Below are 21,518 nucleotides of genomic sequence, written 5' to 3' on the forward strand. Positions count from 1 at the left end.
GTTTATGATGCATCAGGCACATAGCATTTGAAGTTCATGTGGTATATAGATATACTCTATGACCATTATAGTGCTGACTCTAACTCAGGAGTAACGCCTGACAACCCAGGACAAATGGCTGAGGTGCCTATTTGACATATCAAAGTGGACCTGGCCACCAGGCTCTCCCAGCATCCCTCAGTCCCCACCTGTTACAGGGTATGCTTGGCATACTCCACCCTCTACCCCGAACTCTCCAGCCCAGGGCTAGGCTTCCCTTCCCCAGTCTCTGGTCCCTATACAACTCAGCCCATCATTTTACCTTTTTGCCCTCTTAGCTACTGCACATTTTCCCCCTCTCTCCCCACTCCTTACATGACCCTGCTCAGAGTCATGTTCACTCTGAGCTCTCCAGACATCTTTGCCTCTGACTATGCTCTCCCTTTTATTGACAATAAAATGTCTCCTCCACCATACCTAGGAGCAGTTATGTCCTTCCTTTTTTATTTCTTTTTTCCCCCATTCATCTGGTACTCAAATCCAGGATTGGCAAATATGCGTTCCCTTCCAAGGAACTCAGCCTCTTCAAACCAAAATGCTGATTTGACTCTCCTAAGGTATGTACAGATCATTTGTTTCTGCTGGCTTCTGCCATTAAGGTTGACCCCAAATTCTAGAGTCTGCCTCTTCAGCTGCTTCTCCTCTTCAAGTGCTCTAACCATTCCTCTCCTCGTCTGTGTCCTAAGTGTCTCTCTGGCTCCTAGTGCCTGGTACTCATCTCAAATCTCTGGCCTGCTACACACGTCTAAGTATCTCTACTAAAAAACCTTTCCCATCTTCCATTTCCCCCTGCTGTATCCTCTCTCTCTACTGGATAAGTATCACCTGAGCTGCCTGTTTTGTCTACTATTACACCAAAAGCCACACCATTGTGCCAGGAAGCTCTTCTCGACCTACCTGGGCCCTGGTCACATGGAAAGGAACACTTCTCTGTGATTTGGAACATGTTTCTCTCTGACAAGTTACCCATTTTGCTTGGGGATACCCTGGATGGCAATTCTTCACAACACTTTATCCACTTCAGCTCAGCTAGCTTTCTCTTGTTTCCCCCTAGGAACTGTAGTCCTGTCTGCAGTCCTGTGGCTTCTACCCTGGGCTCTCTCCTAAAGTCTCCTTCCCCAGAGGGAACAGTGGCCTGCTCTGCCTCCTCCTTCAGCCCTCCTAGGTCTCTCCTCCCTTGCTTGGGTGGAGCTCCTCCCACAGCTTCTCTAAGCCTGAGCCAATAGGGGCCACAGTGCACTCTTTCTCAGCGTCCTCTCGGAGCTTATAGAAATTCCCTCCCGCAGAGTTCCATTTTTCAACCCTTTCCCTTTCTTCATTGGACTACATGCAGCTTGGCCTCAGCACAGACCAATGGCCAAAGATCGGCATGCTCTATTTTCAGATTCTCTCAAATGGTAGCAACTTCTGCCACTGCACAAACAAGAGATCCCCAAATGGCTTTATCTAAACTTGCTCTGCTCTATACTTCCTCTGTTTCCCGCTCTTAAAAAGCTTTTATCTCTACAATTTCTCTGCACTCTGCTCTCAAAAAAAATCTCTTAAGACTATTGCATAGACTCTGTCTCAGGATTTGTAAGCTCATTGTGTATGACTGAAAAAAATTTATAAAATCTGTAACAAAATTTAGCTTTAAACTTATAACAAAAGGCTTATAATTAAAATGTATACATGAGTAATCTTGATTTGCTGCAACATACTATATATGTGATTCAACTCTTGTTTAGAGTATACTGTATATGTAACTTAGATGAAATTCTTATTTTAAAATAGATCTAAGAAAAAATAGATATTTTCAATAACAACCACATGGTTGGCAGCCATCTTTACTAAGGTTAAATGGTACATGCAATGTGACTTCACCACCATTTTAAGATTACCACTCCCTTATAAACCAACTAAGGGAGTACCTATAAAACTTCTTAGTCCTACTGATCCCTCTGCTTATCATTGCATCTCTTTTTTTTTCTTTTTGGTTTTTCGAGACAGGGTTTCTCTGTGTAGCTTTGCGCCTTTCCTGGAACTCACTTGGTAGCCCAGGCTGGCCTCAAACTCACAGAGATCCTCCTGCCTCTGCCTCCTGAGTGCTGGGATTAAGGGCGTGCGCCACCACCACCCGGCTCGAAATAAAAATTTTTACTAGTGGATCACTAGGGGTGATAGTGTCTTGTACCACTCCCATTTCCATCCTTTGATTCCAGGACCCATGACTAAGGAGACAACAACATATCTCCAAAATATTTTGGATTATTATGGATTTTGTATGATGATTAATTTTTAAAGTTATAAAAATCTACTCAGAGTAACAAAAGGTGACTTTGAGATTTATACCTAACTACTTATGTTGAAGGGTCCAGGAATATAGAAATATAAAATTATAAGCTTAATAAATAAAAGCTGGCAGTTATCAGCCTTAAAGAACTTCTAACAATGGCTCTCTGCTTTACAGCCAGCTCCTTTAACCCCCTTGCCCCTTATAGCCAACAACTGCCTGGACCAAAGTTAACTTTGAATAGTTGTTTCTACGTGACTTCAATAATGAATCCCATGCCTGATGTTTCTATGTGAATCCTAGCATGCACCACATACCTGATACTTTTCCCCTTACTATAAAAGGGGCCCATAACTGACACAGCCTCACAAATCCCAAACATTGGCTGTGGTCTCAGTTAGCTAATAAGCTTTTGTGCCCCATGGTAAATTTTTTTTATTTTTATTTTTATTTTTCCTGAAATAAAGTTTGCTTCTGGTTTAATAGACTTTGGTGGTCTGTCCCCTATTATTGTGAGACTCTGGACCCAATGATATCTTTGCTAACTCTTCAACATTAGGCATCTATAAAATTTAGATAAGTAACAACATATGTTTGATAAATAAGGTATATTTGATAAATAAGGTTTATAAATTCCTAAGGTCTACCCAGGTTCACAGTAATATTTGTCAAGCTTCTTTGTCTTTGCTCACCTTATTAAGCTTTAGCTCTTTGGATAAACTAAGTTATACAAAGAAAACAGTGATATTCTATAATGGTGCATTATGAAAGAATCAGGAAAATAAAGTTCCCAGTTTCTCTATGGACTATATTTATGGTTTAATGCTTTATTTTGATGCTAAAGGTAATTTCAATTAAATCTTCAACTGAAATTTTAAGGCTCAAACTTAACAGAGATAAAGCTGTAAAATCCTATTCTTATGTAAGCTACTAACTTATATAAACTGTTAAAGATAATTAAAACATACAAGTTAATGTGTTTTCAAGGTTAAGTCTAAAGCAAGTAACTAAATCAAGTATACTTAATAGATGGTCCTCAAACTCTTAAGAGATCTGCTGAATATGGCATTTAAAATGTTTAATAAAAAAACTTCCCATCATAGAGAGAAATGCCAACTCCTAGAGGAAACCCTAAGGTCTTTAAGGAATATAGATGGGGCATGATGATGTCATCTGAATTGTGGTGCCACTAACCACTGGGTGATATTTCCCCATGCCTTGACTGCTGCCAGGGCTATGCCCAAGCTGTGAACACTGTTGGGGTCAATGCCCTACCCTGCCTGATCCAAGTAAGGGCAGTCCCCCAAGTTCCTTCTCCACAGGAAAATCTCCCAGAACTGGGTTTGGCAGCTGAAGGCCAATGCTGCTCTGTAGGACAATTTGAGATTAAATGCCATCCTGTATGACAGCTGAAGACCTACAACCACTGTCTCCAATAAGCCATTGAGGCCACAGGAACCTAGGGCAACCATGTAGGTAGTAGGCAAGTCTCTTATTTTAAATGATACATTGGCCATGTGGATTATACCTCCTGCAATAATTTATCCTTCTCAGATCTCTGATGATATTGACTGATTAACTGTAGCTTTAACAGCTTTGAGTTTACCAACTCCTCCCCACAAGGCTACAGCTGCCTTCTCTTCATATGTAAAAATCAGGCCTCAAGCCTCACTTTAATCCCAGAGCTACAAGATCTCCAGCTGAGAAAGACAAACAGTTTACCATGCTCTGAAAGACTCTGAAAGGGGTGAACTCACTGATGCTAAAATACTTATTGGGTCCCCAAGCTTTTACCATGACTCAACAGTGTGAGTCTACTGCTTTTTCTACAATGTGAATTTCAATACAGATTAAAAACAATGGTAATGCTAACATATCTAAAACTTTTATCTCTTTATAAACTTAAATTCATGTAGGCTTCAGGGAGTCAACTTGGATCCACCTCTTGCAGGCCAAACAGACTCCAGGTAAGTCCTCCTAAGTTTCTCAGTGTACACCCAAGATAAAAAAACTTTCCTCTAAATTCCTTAATATAACATAACATATATATGTTCCAGCAGATTTCCAAACACTGAAAGACTGCAAACTGCTCTAAACTCACCAGCCTCAGGTGCTTCTGGTAGAATTCCAACCAGCCTGAGCCTCTGCATCCTAGATGGCTCCGGAGTGGCTAGCCCCAAGTGGTCCAGTCTCCACAGATTGCTCCAACTTGGCCTGCACTTCCCTAGCCCCAGATGGTCCTGCAGAGCCTGGACAGCAAGTGAAGAGCCTGCTCTCCTCTTTCTCTCTCTTCTGGGCCTTAGCCAGCATTCTGGCTTTCTTGGGTCCCCAAAAAGGACACCGCAATGTCAGCAGGAAGTAGTCATAGAAAAGAATGTTTTACCCCTTATCATTTATTATCAACACAAAGGCAGGGATGTTAGGTCTCAAACCCAGGACAAATGGCTGAGGTGCCTATTTAACATATCAAAATGGACCTGGCCACCAGGCTTTCCTGACATCCCTTAGTCCCTACCTGTTACAGAGTGTGGCTGGCTTGCCCTGCCCCCTTCCCTGAACTCCAGCCCAGGGCTAGGCTTCTATTCTCCAGTCTCTCATCTCTATATAGCTCAGCCATTTGGTTGTCCCAGTCCTTTTGCCTTTTATGCTCTCTTGGCTGCTGCACATAGTTCTCCTTTCTCCCCTCCCGCATCTTCTCACATGTTCCTGTTCAGGGAGAGGAAAGAGAAGAGAGAAAGAAAAAGTAGAACAGGAGAGAAAAGTTGAAATACATAAATAAAGGAAGGAAGGAAGCAAAAAAGAGGCTAAGATAGAAAAGGTATGCACTCTGATGGCTATTATTTGTCTGACTTCCCAGAGCTACTATTCATCCATTCTGCTTGTATTCAAGGCTGACTTTTCGACACTGGATCAATGATCTGTTTTCCATCTGACTTCAGTTGAGTTTGGCCAATGCGGGACTGCAAAGGCTGAGTTCACTGTATCCTTTACTAAAAGCCTCAACTTTTTTCAGGGACAGTTCTTCCGGATGGTTAGTCTTTCTAGGTTCTCAGAAAGAGTTTTAATGTTCAAAACTAGGGGTTGTGAACTTGCACTATTTCTGCTCTTTTTAGTGAACTTCATTAAAGCTCATTTTTAAATATTAACCTTTATTGTTATTTTCATTTGTTTGAAAATATCATACATGTACACAATGTATCTGGATCACATTCACCCCCTCTTTCCCAATTTAACTTTCCCCAAAACCCACATCACATCCCTTTCCCAGTCTCATGTCTTCCTTTCTTCTTTTCACAAAATAATGTATTTATTTTGTGGAGTTGTGGGGAGTAGAGGAAGCCCTGAATGTAATGTGTTGTTGACATGAGCCAGATCTGTTAAGGACCCTATTCTCACACGCATGGGAAAATGGCAGAGCTTTCTCTCAAGAGCGGGCCTCAGAGGGATGACAAGACTTTCTCTGCTTCATGTGCAGATTTTGATAGTATGTTGCATAAAATATCCCTCATAGCTTTTTCCCCATGGATATTTAAAGCCTGAAGGCTACTTCCCTACAGAGACTGCTCCTACTGAGATCAGCTAAATCTGTCTCCCTGCTCCAGCTGTATACAATAAACTCAGCCTCCTTGTTTATGTGTATGTAAAAACACTGCCTCCTTGTTCAGCTGTATGCAATAACCCTAGGTCCCAGTTCAACTATATATAATAAACATGCTGTTTTTCCGTGGCACTGAGGTTTTTCCATCACAAAGCCCATTTCATCCAATCCCAGCTTTTATGTGTGTGCTTTCGTTATTTCCTTTTAGCCCTAGTCAGCTCCATCCCTAGAGTCATGCTAGAGGTGGCAAGTGACTCCTGAACAGTGACAATAATGTAGATACTGGCTATGGGATACACTCATACGTCACACAAGAGAGCCCTCCCTAGAGAAGAGGAAAGAAAGAAATAAGACAAAGAAACAAAAGTAGAGAAAGAAAAAAAGGATAAAGGAATAAACAAAGGGATAAAGAGAACATATTTTGATTCATCTGGTATAAAGAAGATATTAACAAGTAGACTCTAGAGATAGACAATTATATGTCAGTGCTTGTGAGAGAAATTTTGAGAAACTGTGGAAGCAGGGTAAAAATATTGCAGCTCCATCAATTCTTAGATTACATTCAGGAGATTTACTCTTGGTTTTCTGAAGACAGCACAGTAAATTTGGCCACTTGGGAGAGAATAGGTGAAGAGTTGGAGGGATGGATACAGGGATGAAGGACCTGAATATTCCCATTTTCACTTTTAGTTTATGGAGTTTAAAACATGATTCCATAGATCCACAGCCTGGAAGAATCCTGCTTCATAGGCTTTGTTCTTCAGATTAGGAAGTACTAACCCTTTTCCTCTCAAAAACAGGCACAGATGATGACAGGGGAGCCACAGCTTTAACTTCAACAGCATGCCCAGGACCTGCAGAAACAGAGAGACAAGTTGGATTTGTGGGTCAGGCTTGCCCTGACTTGTCTAGTGCCTCTGACGCTGATGTTTAAGAGACTGATTATAAAGATGAGGCCACCCAACCCTTGGCAAAACTGTGAGCCACCAAAAGATTCAAGGGGGGGAGTGGTTGCACTCCTTTTCCATCAGACCTTGGTTCATGTGAGGAATTTTAGGAAACATGGTAATGACTTTTACTGCTTTCCTGTATTTGAACAACCAGACCCAAATAACTCAGGGTAAATGCTGTGCTGTCTGCAGACAGTGCTTCCAAATCCTTAAAGGAGATCAAACAAACCTTTAATGACCAATGGGCCTATGGCTCCAAAGACCCAAGGACTTATACTTGTCCTTAGTAACTGTCTGGCCTCCTTCTGTATGGCAAAATCTTGCCTCAACCCAGGAGATCGCCAGTTATTCAAAACTGGATTTACAGAAGTATATCAACACCAGGTCCAACATAATATAGCCCGTGGAATTGCTATAACTGAAGACTTGCTCCTAGGTACAGGGATTTATGAAGGAGCAGGCAACTAATTACACTATCCTTTGCAAGCCTATCAATGAATTAATATAGCCACCTTAAAGGCATGGAGACAGTTGCCCACTAAAGGGACAAAACCTTGTCACCACTTGAGGTTTACCAGGGCTCAGAAGAGTTGTACCCAGATTTTGTGGCTTGGCTCTTAAAAGTTACAGGGTGCCTAATAGCTGACCCAGAGTCAGGGAAAGTACTTATGAAACAATTGACTTTTGAAAATGCTAACATGTCTTTAAAGGAGTTCCTGCAAGAGCTTAAATTTACAAGAGGTGATTAGATTGTATGTCAATATAGGTCCCAACCACTTTCATGGTGTGGCTCTTTCAGCTGCCCTTAAGGAAGTTGTACACCCTGAGGGAACAGGTGGTACCTGTTATGCATGTGGAAAAAGCTGGACATTTTGCAGACTGATTGCCAACACAGGAATTTCAAATTAAAAATAAGCATGGCCTTATAGCCACTAGATGATAAACAGCCCTGGGGTTATACCTGTGACTTCATAGAGGAATCAAGTGGGCTAAGGAATACTGTTCACAAGAGGATTTTCATGGGCAAATTCTTTGAGAGTCGGGAAACAGCCAAGCCACATCATGCTGCGCCAAATAATAGGGACTATCTATCCCTGAAGAGCTCTATGAACCAAAAAAGATAGACCTGTGATTCTCATCGAAAAAAAAAAAATGCACCATTGATCAACTCTATTGGGCAACCTCAGGCATTAAGGGATTGTACCTCACTTCTACCACCTGAAATATGCCAGCCTCTAACATAAAGACCCAAGTCATTCTCACCAGGGTATATGGGCCTTTGCTGCCAGGCACAGTAGGACTTACTTTAGGAAGCAGCCAGACCCTAACTTGGGGACTACAGAGTCACCAGGAGGTAATAGATGAAGGTTATACAGGGGAAGTTAAAGTCCTGGCTCAGCCACCCAAATTTATTTTGATATTATACCTGAATTAAAAATAGATAGACTCATAACAGTCCCCAGTGTTAAATTAGGAAAGTTGCTCATGGCTCAGTTCCATAAAGACAGAGATTTTTGATCCTCAAAGCATGTTTATTGGGTACAGATAGTAATGGAGAATCATCCAGAAATGAAGCTGTATTTTAAATGGTAAAGCTTTTCTTGGACTTCTTGACACCAGGGCAGATATATCTGTGATTTCAGGATGATACTGGCCCCAGCATGACCACTTCAGTCAGTTGCTGCCTATTTACAAGGAGTTGGTGAGATGCTGGCAGCATCACAAAGTTCTGCCATGATTAGCTGGTGGAATGCTGAAGGTCATCAAGATATTTTAGGCCATATGTCCTGCCCAATATGTCTGTAAATTTCTGGGGCTGAGATATCTTGAGCCAAATGGGGATTCTTTTATATAGCATAAACCATATTTTCTCTGATCAGATGTTACCCCAGGAAGTTAATGCTTTATGGGGTTTATGTAAAACTCAAAATGTGTAACTACTCCCATAAATACTTGAGGTAATTATAAAATGCTGGGATTAGGATATCCCAGGGCAAAATCTTTGCTAACAGCCTTGGTAAACATCACAAGGCATGCTCCCATGGAAATTTGCCTTCTGGATCACTTGGCTATCAGAGATTACTGTCTAGATATATAAGTGGTTGCTTGCAGGAGAAATATGGACTACTGGCACTAATTTGGTGGAGAAACAGTTGCTGGCTGAACACATAGATTGGTCCAATAGTCCTTGGAACATCTCTTTTTGTTGTTATAGGAAATGAATCAGATAAATGGAGGCTGTTACAAGACTTAAGAGCTATAAATAAAGTCATGTAGACAGTGGGACCCTACAGTCAGGACTGCCATTGCCTATTGCTATACTACTACATTTTTATTTGGTTAGAGTTGACTTGAATTGTTTGCCTACAATTCCACTGTATCCCTGCAATTATGAATAATTTACCTTTACCCTTCTTTCACCTAATCATGGTCTACCAACACAAACCTTTCAATGGAAAGTCTTCTCTAGGGATAAGAAAAACAGACTATTGTGTGGAAGCAATGTGTTGCTAAAGCTAGTTAGTCCATAAGTGACAAAAACCCTAAGGTCTATATCATCCACTGTACAGATAGCTTCTATATAATAGGAGTAATGTTGGTACATGTATATTTAGAATTTTAATATCCATTTGGTAGATCAGTCCTTTAATTAGTATGAAGTGATTCTTGTTATTTATTATAACTAGTTTTCCTTTGAAGTTTATTTGTCAAATATTAAAATAACTGTGTATATGACTCCTGGTTTCTTGGTTCCATTTACTTGGAATAACTTTTTCCATGCTTGTGCCATACGGTGGTGCCTATGTTTGATGGTGAAGTCTGTTTTCTAAAAAAAAAAAGACTTATTTATTTATGTGTGCTTGCTTATATGCACCACATGCATATAGGAGCCCTCCCTCAGGGGGCAGTAAAGAGTACTGAATCTCCTGGAACTGGCGTTACAACCAGTTGTAAACTGCTATGTGTGTGCTGGGAGCCAAACATAGCTCCTCTGAAGAAGTGCTCCTAACCACCAAGCTCTCTCTCCAGCCCTGAGCTCTATTTCTTGGAGGCAACAAAAACCTAGATCCAATCTGCTAGTCTATGTTTCTTCATTGGAGAATTTTAGTACCATTATTAGTACTGAATTTGTTTTGGATGATGGGTATTAATTACTAATTTTTTTGATGTTTTCTTAGATCTCTTTTGATTAATGATTCTGGAATTTCTTTTTATTCCCTGTGACCTCTTGGATATATTTATCCTTGTCTTCAGACCAAAGTACTCCTTTACAGTAGCCTCTGCAGATCTGACATAGTGGTCATAAATTCCTGTAATCTATTTTTAACATAAAAATTTTTATTTTTTGCTTGATTAGTTTTTCTGGGTAATAGTCCATGTTAACAATGTGGTCTTTATGAACTTGGCATACACCTTCCAAGGTCCTTCTGATTTAATGTTTGTGTTGAATAATCAAGCATTATTCTGATGGGGCTGCCTTTGTTAGTGATTTGATATTTTTGCTCTTACAGACTTTAATAACCCTTTCCCCTGTGTTTTAACTAGAATATGTCATGGGGGAGTTTCTTTTCTGGCCCTTTCTATATATATTTTTGTAGTTTTTTTTTTTTGTGCCTGGATAGACTTCTTTTTGTTTATGTTTGGAGAATTTTCTTCTATGTTTTCACTGAAATTATGCTTTATGCCTTCACTATGTTATTCTTCTCATTCTATGCCCCTAGGCCAAGGTTAGGTCATTTCATGGCATCCCAAAGCTCTCTCAAATTTTGTTCATATAGTAATTTCTCATTGAACTTTACTGAGTGATCCAATTCCCCTACTTTGTTTCCCACCCCCAATTCTGTTCTCTACATGATCCATTCTATTGTTGAGACAGTCCAACAAGATTTTTTTTAGCTTATTGACTCTTTCATTTCTACCATCATTTCCATTTGGATTTTCTCCAATAATTCTATTTTCATATCTTGGATTAACTTCCGTATTCCATTGATCTCCTTGCTTTAATTCTCCTGGAGTCTACTCATATCTTCTTTGAATTATTTGAAAATATTTATAAATATTCTTTCAAATTATTTGTCTGATAGTTCTTCAAAGTCATTTTATGAGGCATCATTATTATACTATTAGTGAATTATAGAGGAAACATGTTGTTCTTGATTCTGAATTGGTACTTCCACATCTGGGCTTAGTTCGTTAGTTGAGTTTTTCTTTCTTTCATTTGAATTTTTTTATTTTTTCCAATGTAAGTCCCATTTTTCTGTCAGTGAAGATATTTGCAGTGTTTAGTGGATAAGTAATCCTAGAAGAATTAGGATATAGTTTCTTTCTATGGTACTGCCATTTAGGGCCAGAGGCTCTATCCTGAGTCTTCTTCTGAAGGCCAGGTATTGTCGTGTGTTGACTGGGGCCTCTTGGATGGGCCTTCAACTTGTACTATGAGTTGTAGATCTCTCCATATACTTGTAGGCCTTACCTCAAGTCAGATATGGTTCCCAGCCTTAGTCTGTAACTTCTAGAGTTGTACAATGTCCATTGTGACTGTAATCCTAATCCAGAGTCAAATCTTGTTCCCATCCTGGCCCCACAGTTTCCTCTTAATCTGCTAAAAATGTGGAACTTCCCAGCCACCAGTAGAGCTTACCCTAACTCAGGACATGTCCATACCCTAGGTCTGCAGCTTCTGCTGGAGCTGCAGAGAGATATGTAACTTTCTACATGCTTATGGTCCTAACCTGGAGTGAAATCCAGTCCTTACCCTGGATAGTCAGCCTTCCACTGCAGTCATGGGAGGTGTGAAACTTCATGCCCTCTTCTTTATCGAACCCCATGAGTCAAGTTAGTGCTAATCATATGTGTATATGTATGGGGTCATCTCCTGAGGCATGGAGAATACGCCAGTGACCTTACCAACTTCCAATGAAAAGAAGTGACACTCCCTCCCCTAGCATCTACCTATCAGCTGCCAATAGTTGCATAGCAAAGAATGGGGCCTCGGGAGCTCCTCCTTCTCCGTGTTGAAAGTGTTAACTGGCCTGATATTGTGTCGGACTTCTGCAGGTAACTATAGGTGTGGTGAGTTCAGGAGTTCCACACCTAAGTCATATCCAAAAAGTGGCACTTAACAGCAATCCTCTCCATACTCTAGCTCTTACATTATTTTGCCCCATAATCCACAATTCATAGACCTTACATGTTTATCAATCCCCCATCATCTAATTTAAAGGTGCCATGTGTTTGCTGTCAAGACCCTGAGTGATATATTGAATATCAGTTTCTCCTTATTTACTTTTTTAAAATTCAGGTTGTAGAAGGATAAATCATCTTACATTTTCCCCCAAGCATTCAAGCCCAGAAATCTGAGAAACAGTAAGCAATAACAAGACCTCCTGACATCCTCTCACCCTGCATATACAATCCCAAATTATTTTCTGCCATTTTTATACCCACAACATGTATTAGCTTCCCTACCTTTCGTACATAGTTGCCACTTTCCCAGTTTAATTTTCTATTGTCTTTTGCTTAAGAGTACTGGAATGCACTCCTAACAGATCTTTCTATAGTGTTTTAAAAATAGGAAGCTGCTTCTAGGTATGATCTTGCTTAAAATTCTCAAATGTTTTCTTTATACTTTAAGTATAAAGACAAAAGGCTTTGATAGTCTACAAGATGCTATGCGATGCAGATTCGGCCTATTTTCCCAACACGATCTTTGATAGTGTTCTCTTTACTCAATGTGCTCTTCGCATTCTCTAGTTCACGTTCTACAACAATCATACTTATTCCTTCCCGAGCTACTCAGCTCCCATGTCTTGCAGCATAAATGCTCTTCTCAATTATTTTATTAATGTTCCTCATCTTTCAGGTCAAATTTCACATTCTTATCAAGAGCTCACTAATGGGCCAGAATTGTCCCAACTTACAAAGTCTCATAAACATCTTATTTTTCTTTTCTCTCTTTTTTTTAAATTCTTCTCTCATATATTACATCCCAGTCACAGTTTACCCTCTCTCCTCTTCCCTCAGTATCTCTCTCCTCCCCTCTCCCCCCCAAGATTCATACTCTATCTCCCTCAGAAAAAAACAAGCCTTTCAGGGACTTTAACCAAACAAGGCATACTATGCTACAATAGGACCTAGTGATGGGGTCACAGAACCTGAACCGGCCATCTTCTGTAACCAGGCAAGGCCTCAAGTGGAGGGACTGGGACACCAACCCAGCCACAAAACTTATTTTTTCTTTATAACAAAATTTTGCAATTAAAAAGAACTTTTTTAAAAAAAGACTATGTATATATAAAATAGTGAGTGTCCATGTTGTTTTTCTCACAATTGTATGCATCCCAAAATATAACACAATACCCAGCCAATGATTAGTGTGTAGAGGCAATAAGTAGAAAAGGAAAAATGGTATTAGGTTATGGAACCTAAAACTGCTTCACAAAATACCTATTAGACCTTCATGTTGTGGTGAACCCCCCAACAACCGTAAGATTATTTTTGTGGCTATTTCATAACTGTAATTTTGCTACTGTTATAAATCATAATGTATCTATCTATATTTTCCAATGTCTTAGATGACCCCTGCGAAAGGGTCATTTGATCCCCCCTCCCCGCTCACAAAGGGATCATGACCTATAGGTTGAAAAGCGCTGAGATAGATGATTCCCCATTTCTGTAATTACTTTCAGGTTCTCAGAGAACCAATGTCTGTTGTATATTGAGTTTGTGATTCCAGCTCCAAATTAACATTCATTTATATTTTTTAGAATTTCTAAATATTTTTCTTTTAAAATTATTCATTAGTTATGAATATTTAGGAAACACTGTAGGTGGATGACTATGAATGGTAAGCTATTTCATAATATGTCAATTAAAAACTTTTGCTTTTTCATTCAACCCCTTGTCAACAAAATTTGATGTACAAGGAAGGCCTCTTTCTACAGATGCTTATATTAAAACATGCTGTTTTACATGGTTGTATTTATTTGAGGAGCATTATTTTTTTCTAATTTTTGTGAAAGTAGTTGACAGAATTATTGCAGTACTGGCCTACTTGGTGTGGTGTTTATACTTGTAGACAAATGTGTAAAGATGTCAGGCTTGTGAAGCTGTTAAAAATCATCGGTGTTGAACCAGTGTTCCAGAGGTTAAAGCGCCTCAACAAGCTTCAACAAGCCTGACAACCGGAGGACCTGAGTTCCATCCCCAGCACATATGTCAAGGAGGACGGGAGAATCTACTCAACGATGGTGTCCTCTGACCTCCACATACTCATTTTGGCACACATCCACACACTAAATAAATTACTTTAACTTTAAAAAGTCTTAATGCCTCATTCAATGTTAGTCTTTGGTGATCTACTATAGCTGCATATAGTTATGTTTTTATGAAAAAGAAAAACCATTAAAATGTTTTAAATTGTTCTGAGCTGGAGACTCTGTAAGTAGTTGAAGTTATATGACAAGGAAATTATAAGATATTTTAAACAGCAATTAATACAAAATGAAAATGGGGAAATGTAAGATTGTGAAACATAAATATGGAGATGTGGTAATGGATACAGTTATGTTCATAATTTTATATCTGATTCATGTAAATAAAAGCCAAATAAACAATGATTTCCACATTAAGTATCTGTCAAGTGACAAAAATAAAACATGATTGAATATGGTAAACTTTATTATAGGGTTGTAGAATTCATACAACCGGAACTCCTTACAGCATTCAGCACCTGTACAGTTCTCTGGATTTCACAATACAGATGTCAATGAGAAAGAATCATTACATGTGTAAAAAATTGCTTCCTCATGAACATTGTTCACATATAAGTCAGATTCATTGAAGAGCACCTGATAGAAATGCAAAAATGTAATTTCTAAAATCAGGAGAGTTGAACAAAATGAAGAATAAAACAAAAGAATGTGAAGAGATTTGACATGCTGCACACAAAAATGTCACAAATGATTTGAAATATTTTAAATTTAAAGCACGCTCCAGCCAGATGACTCTGTCAAGAACTTGCTTTAAATGAAAACAGAGGGTGGATTTTATTGTCAGGGTGTTAGATGATATATTCATGCTGCTTTCGGAAGTCTAAACCCTATAAATTCAAAAGAAAAGATGATCATTTCATTTTTTTTTTTGCAAACAGCAAGCAATGTCAATTAAACTAGAATTGGACAATAGCTTGCAGTGGTTAGTAGTTTTCTCCCCCCTTTCCTTTTCCAGTATAAGCAATAGAGTAAATGTATGAGTAAATATCGTGAGTATCCCGTTATCAAAGTCAGACTGTAAGTTGCTGACGTATTACCAAGGATACTCTTTAATCTGCCATTCTTCACTCTTGGCAGATCTTGGTCTCAACAATGAATTCATTGGGGAAGTGTCTAATCTTCCAGCATTTGTCAATGGCGCGCTTGTTGAAACCTGTGAAGGCATAAAAAAGATGGCTTTTGAGTTTTCTGTGCTCATAGAAAGAAAGGTATTTCAACACACTCATTTCCATGCAGTCTACCCTCAGTCTTTTCCATTCACCCACTAATAATAAATTGCCTACCCAGCAAGAGGTCTCTGCGTCTAAGGCGGAAGGATTTTCGGTTGTTGCAAAGTTGGTAAATAAAAATGCCAAGATTGCTAACATCACGAATTTCTTCCACAGCAACCAGGTCTTCACGAACCACATAAGTGTGAGGCAAATATTTGCCACTCTAAAAGTGAAAAGAAAAAAGATTAACACGATAAATTCTTAAAGATGGTATTAAAATTCCCACTTATATACTTTTAAAAATAGACATTATTAAGAAGAATTCATTTTAGAAAGTTTTATATATTATTTTTATTATACACATACACATTTATGGGTTTTAAGTTCAGTGTGCTATTTGCACATACACACAGCATGCATTGATCAAATCCAACCTCCCTTTATCCACCTCCCCCTACACACACTCCCTTTTCAACTTCTATTAGCCAGTGTTCTGTGTTCAGGTGAGCATTTTTAGCTTCTATGTATGAAGGAGAACATAAAGTATTTGTGTCTGACTGGCCTACATTGCTTAACATAAAATAATTCAGTTCCATCTATCTTGGCACAGCATACACTTTTCATTCAAAAATATTTCAATGAAACGGAATGTCTGGCCCAACTCATTAACTTCTTTGAATAATGAAGCAAAATTATTTGGAAATGCTTATAGAAAAAATTGATCTCTAAAATACGTACTGCCAGTTTGCCAAAAAGCTCCACCAGATTCTTTGGAGTCATAACAATGGAAGTATTGAGGGGCATCAGGTAACAGTTTCCCAAAAGCAGGTCCAGGTAAGCAGTCATTCCCTATTGGGAAGGTGAAAAAAGATGGATATTAATACTTCAGATTTACTAAGTACCATTAGAACAGACAGCCAGATATTCTTCGAAAATTCACTACTGTCTACCCGACAACACCACCAAGAAGGAGCTTGGCTTTGAAAGCTGTTTATTTATGAGTAGATTGTTTGCCTTTCAATGCAGAAGGAATAGAGAAAACTTGGAATAGCTGAAAGAAAGAGAAATCCACCTTCTCAAAGTCATGGATAATGGCTGCAGGGTCACTATCCGAGAAACTGGGAACGGGCACGTCGATGATCGCGATGTTGTCATCCTCACGAATATCAGCCTCCTCAGTCACAGGCAGGAAGTATGGCTCTCCTCCATGAAGGGAATTGACGGGATCTTCAGAATCAAAGAAGCACATCTCACCGTGATAAATGGTGCTCTAAGAGACAGAAGGTGGACTTGAACCTTTCTAATACTCACAGTCACGACACTTGAATTGTTTCTTACACTCCTGTCAATTCATCATACTGTGTTAATCTGAGCCTTGTTAGAGCATCATGAAGCCTAGGCAATGTCAGAGACCGAAAAGTAATTTGAAAACATTCCTCAAGTCTTTATTTCTCTGGATACCACCACATAATTATTTAGGTTGCTAATGAAATACATGGCAATTAATAATTCCAAGTATTAAGAAGTGTAACTATTACCTTGGGCATGAAGTACTTGTAAATGCAGGCTCCACCAACAATCAGTCCTGCCAAGATGAATGAGAGGCCTAGGAGAGTAAGCATGCATCTCCCAGAAGAGCCATCTTTCTCCTGCGTGGCAACTCTGAGCTCCTATTGATTAAAAAGCAAAATTAAAAAAAAAAACAGGTTATACTTTTAGACAGTTGCTTTTGTGAGCAATTTATCACTCCTAAAAAAACAACATATTTAAAAAATAAACTAAGCTGTTCTAAACTACAATCATTTCAAGACAATTTCTGATGCTAATATATATAGAATATCTCCATCAACACTAGCCTTCCTTATAGCATTTTCAAACTTAAATATAGATATAATGTTATTTTAAAATATATACTTATCATTAATTTATAGAATGACATATTTTTATTAAAAAATACTTATTGTGGATCTACTGTTTTAAGAGATGTTTAATAGATAGAACAGTATTTTTTAACTATCGATATGATATAGTTCGGGTTGTCTCTAAAAATTATGTTCTTTAATTGGAACTAGTCATAGTTTTATAAATAGACACTTTGCTACTTGCTTAGAAATCAATTTATCAACTTAAAGGAGTGTTAGTAACCTTCAGTTCATTGGCTAGTTTTCAAAAAGCTTTGTCAAATTGGAAAGGAGTTATTACCTTTCATTTTAGAAATTAATTGAAGTCAATGATATATTTTCTGATATTCCTAATTTTATTAGTAAGTATAAAGCTTCCGGGTATTATCCATTATTCTATACATTGCAATAATGCTATTTTCCAAGTCCTAGAGCAAGGATTAGATTTGAAAGTAGAGAATTTTCTACACAAAGAAGCTGTTTGTGAAGCAGTGATTTAAACATTCTATGAGATCAATAATTTGCTGAAGGATTCTAAAAAAAAAAAAATCCAAAAAAAAGTTACTGATTAACTGCGCCGTCCATGGGGCCCAGAACGGAAAGGCCTGTTTGCAGTTTGCATCTCACAATACGCCCCTCAGTCACACTATTACGCAAGAGCATAAGTGAAGGCGGCAAATCTCAGCCCTCGTAATACAAGTTGCTCTTAAAAATTATTTTCGTTTGTCTAGCATCAGAATGTTTCACGAAATTGTTATGTTTGGGACATTTAACCGACGTTCCATCAATTTGGTGAAAAATGCACGTTAATGTGCAAAAGAGGAAAGGTAGAAAATCGTTTGATAATTTTTGTTTGCAAAATAAAGATATTTTTTAAAGGTCAAAATTTGAGAATCATATTTTAATTTATTTAAGCTTATTTCATCAATTATATTCAACACATACTGAAATGCCTTAATTGTTTTCATTAAAAATATAAACTAATATTTAGCATTACAAAAGCTGAATTTTGTATTTTGCCTGGGAATTACTGTAATATAGCTGTGGGATCTTAAATTTGGGTGCAGAAAGATGAAATGACTTTCTAAAAGGCACATAATAGCTTAACTTGAAATTCTCTGAAGAATGAATTTCTTTTTTCTTATTACTGAGACAGAAGAACAATTTGTACTGTAATTTCATTTCTCTTTTCCAATAATTCAGGAAGTTTATCATTAAGCATGGCTAAAGTATGAGGGTCTTGGTTTAACTAGACATGACTATTCAGTAGGAATAAGGATTTCTTTTGTTTTCATTTAACATTGAAGGAGTTGAATGCAGTTGAATGAAGGAATTATCATAGCTAATTTCTTTTCGAAGTGTATTTTAAAAGTTACTGTATATCATTTGCTAATGTGAGTCCAGTGTGTTCAGTCTCTGTTGATCAGGCCTAATCCATAAACCGCAATGTAATGTGTCAAGTAGTACTGTCAAAGTGGCCATGTTAGGGTTGGTTCTCTAAAACCTAACAAAGAAAGATAATCAAAGTGGAGGTGTTTGTTTTTATTTATTCCTCGAGCCACAGGACTGGCAAAAGTATTACATAGTAATTGAATCTTTCTACAACTCATGAAGATTTTGGTGGTGAGGGGGAAAAAGGATTACTGTGTGGCTATTTTTAATACTGGCATCTAGTTAGACCTACCCTCAAATCTGGCCATGTTTCATTTACAGAGTTAGTGGGACGACGACGACTACATATTTGACCTTCTGTCATTTAATTTAAACCTCAACAATGCAAGGGGGTGTTGCTTTTGAGTTCCAGAATGTGTGATACACAAAAGCTAGTTTGATTGCAGAGTTAAATATTGAAAGTTTCCATGATGAAAGTTCTGCAGCACCACATTAACATTTCAAATTGTATGCATAATTAAGTTTTACTACATGAATTCAGATCTCACTCAAAACACTTTTCAAATATCCACTCTAAACCTAAAAGGGAAAACTTTTTAAAGACAACAGGACAAGTTAGGACAGATCAAGCCCCATTACTGCAGATTCCACAGATGCAGAAGAAATATGATTGCCTTTTAAAATTGAGATTTTACTGAGGAAAAACGATAGTTTATCAATGCTTCAAACGTGGTTGGTTTTTAAAAGAAATATAAATTGGACGAGATAAATAACTTGGGAGGAGAGAACTTCTCCAGTGCCTGGAAAATGAGTTGTTTAAATTGCAACATTTGCTGTGTTTCAGATATCTATATGAAGGGAGCGCGATATTGTGCAACAAGAAATAACAAACAAAAGAAGAGCCCTCAAAATGTATCTTTACAAGGGTTTGGCCAAGAATTAAAACCAATATATATTTTTGACAGCTCCATTACCTAACCATTAACACTGTCTACCTAAAAATACACACAAATGTGTGTGTGTGTGTGTGTGTGTGTGTGTGTGTGTGTGTTGTGCAGACACACACTTGCCCCAACGCATACAGTTTGGAGTTAAAGCTGCCCCTTGCCTCCATTCAACCTCCACAATCAGCAATCCTACAAAGACACAGATTCATATAATTTTACTGAAGTCAATAGGAAAGAACAGTTAAGTCTTTTGCCCTTGCTCACCCCATGTGGCTGCACTGTCTCTGTAGCTATAATTGTGTCTCTGGCTAAATCCATAGCCCATTTCCCAGAACAAAATGACACGAAGGAATTTCTTCAAACTCCTTCCAACAACTTCCTGGGATTGGTAGTGTTAAGGGATGGAATCGCATGGATGCAGAAGGGCATGAGTCGAAGCAGAGTATAAGGTGGCCCACGCAACTTACAGTGCAGATTGGCCTGCCTGGAACTCAGGACTGCGGGGGCAGCCAATAATTTGTTCTCTGCACCTGCATTGCAACCCCCCTCTTTCTCTTTCCACTCCCCAACCCCAGAAGGCCCACATAGGCCGAGTGGGAACTACCTTGCCAGTCAGGATCTGAGCTCGGACGGTGCGGCTCACGAGTGCCTCCACATCTTGCCGCGCCTCCTCCTTTTGCACCGCCGTGGGGGTGTTGAAGGCGATCTTCACCATGGTGAATCTTCGGGCTGCGCGGTAAGGCGCGGCTCGAATCAGTATCCTGGGCTGCAGGTTGAAAGAGGAGGGGAACGCGCTTGCTCAAGCAGCACTTACTTTCTCCCTGTCTTCCACAGGCTGCAGCAGCTCAGGTCTGGGGATACTTATGACGCAGTCCCAGGCTGAGTGGGAGAGCGTAGGCGGGGCCAGGGAGGTGCTGTGGGAGGAGCGGGAGGGGGCCCAAGCGCTGGAGTGGAAGCGAGTGGGGGTGGGAAGCTGCTAGTTGGAAAGAGGGGAACTGGAGCTGATGGCCGGCTCAGGGTAGACAAGCCTCACCTGCACCCCAGGCATGCTCCTACTGCCTTCTGCACCCTCAGATAAGAGCAAGGCAGGAAGGAAACCTGCCTGTCGTGTCTTTCTGCTTCTGCCTGGACCACAATAGCCCCTGACTTTGACTCTGTTTTCCCAAACTTGGGCCTGGCCCCCTGCGGGGCCCAGGACTGTAACTTGGCGCCAACCCAAGGTTTCTCAGTTCCACAACCCACCCAAGCCAGAAAGCACAGATCCCCGACTGTTCTACACCTTTATATCTTCCGTTTAAAGAACACCTAGAAGTTCGTCTGTAGTTGCTTGCTTCATTCGCCCAACATGGTTTTTCTTCCATGATTTTTGTTTTCTTTTATAACTTTAACTTTCCAACTTTAAGTAATGTTCGATGAGAAAGACTGGGCTTTTGTCTCCTGAACTCCTCATTTTGCAGACAGGACATGATGAGATACAGAGAAGGGAGGGTGGGAAGCTCATTCCTAATGAATCAGTGAAATAACCCAGATCTTTTCATTCTCCCTGGCGGGATAGCCAGAGTAAGGTCTCAGTCCACAGCCTGTTTCTCTTCAGCCACCAGCTGTGTAAGCAGCAGGGGAAAAGCAGGGGAAAGCAGGGGAAAGCAGGGGTGTGTGCACCTATGTGTTTAAGGAGGTAGAGCGTACACAGTATAACCAGATGCTGATGCAGCTCTTGCAGAAAAAAATAATAAATAACCTCAGAGGGACTAGGTTACAAAGCATTATGGAACATTTACATCGATATTCAGCTAGTATAGTTAAACTGTTTCTTCAGTCCGTTCTGCTAGACCAGTGACAGAGAGAATCTAACTAGTGAAATTCAAGCTGTGGTGGTTCGTGATTTAGAGTTGGTGGTAGAGAGTTTATAAATAGTCTTGCTACATAAAACAGAA

The 21,518-nt window shown here is 39.3% G+C and overlaps 1 protein-coding gene across 2 annotated transcripts; it reads right to left on the minus strand.

The window, feature by feature from the left end:
• Positions 1–6,369: 6,369 nt before the first annotated feature.
• Positions 6,370–20,463, minus strand: Itm2a (integral membrane protein 2A). 2 transcript variants are annotated; one of them, XM_037198942.1, is made up of 7 exons: positions 20,189–20,463; positions 16,883–17,014; positions 16,417–16,614; positions 16,083–16,193; positions 15,417–15,567; positions 15,171–15,286; positions 6,370–6,763 (listed from the first exon to the last, which is right to left on the minus strand). In XM_037198942.1, the coding sequence occupies exons 1-6, from the start codon at positions 20,297–20,299 to the stop codon at positions 15,198–15,200; spliced, it is 792 nt and encodes a 263-aa protein (XP_037054837.1). In that variant the 5' UTR covers positions 20,300–20,463; the 3' UTR covers positions 6,370–6,763; positions 15,171–15,197. The 2 variants fall into 2 exon arrangements, with proteins under 2 accessions (XP_037054837.1, XP_028742233.1); XM_028886400.2 differs by lacking the exon at positions 6,370–6,763 and having other exon boundaries at positions 14,522–15,286; positions 20,189–20,462.
• Positions 20,464–21,518: the final 1,055 nt, after the last annotated feature.

The sequence above is a fragment of the Peromyscus leucopus genome, chromosome X (genome assembly GCF_004664715.2).
Source record: "Peromyscus leucopus breed LL Stock chromosome X, UCI_PerLeu_2.1, whole genome shotgun sequence".
Classification (NCBI taxonomy): Eukaryota; Metazoa; Chordata; class Mammalia; order Rodentia; family Cricetidae; genus Peromyscus; species Peromyscus leucopus.

Bases quoted from the DNA above. Each gene is read 5' to 3' on its own strand.
- Itm2a (XM_037198942.1), bottom strand. From the start codon at position 20,299: ATGGTGAAGATCGCCTTCAACACCCCCACGGCGGTGCAAAAGGAGGAG. The intron at 16,615-16,882 runs GTAATAGTTACA...TCTGTCTCTTAG, and splicing joins ACAAGTACTTCATGCCCAAG to AGCACCATTTATCACGGTGA. The intron at 15,568-16,082 runs GTACGTATTTTA...TTTCACTTTTAG, and splicing joins AGCTTTTTGGCAAACTGGCA to AGTGGCAAATATTTGCCTCA.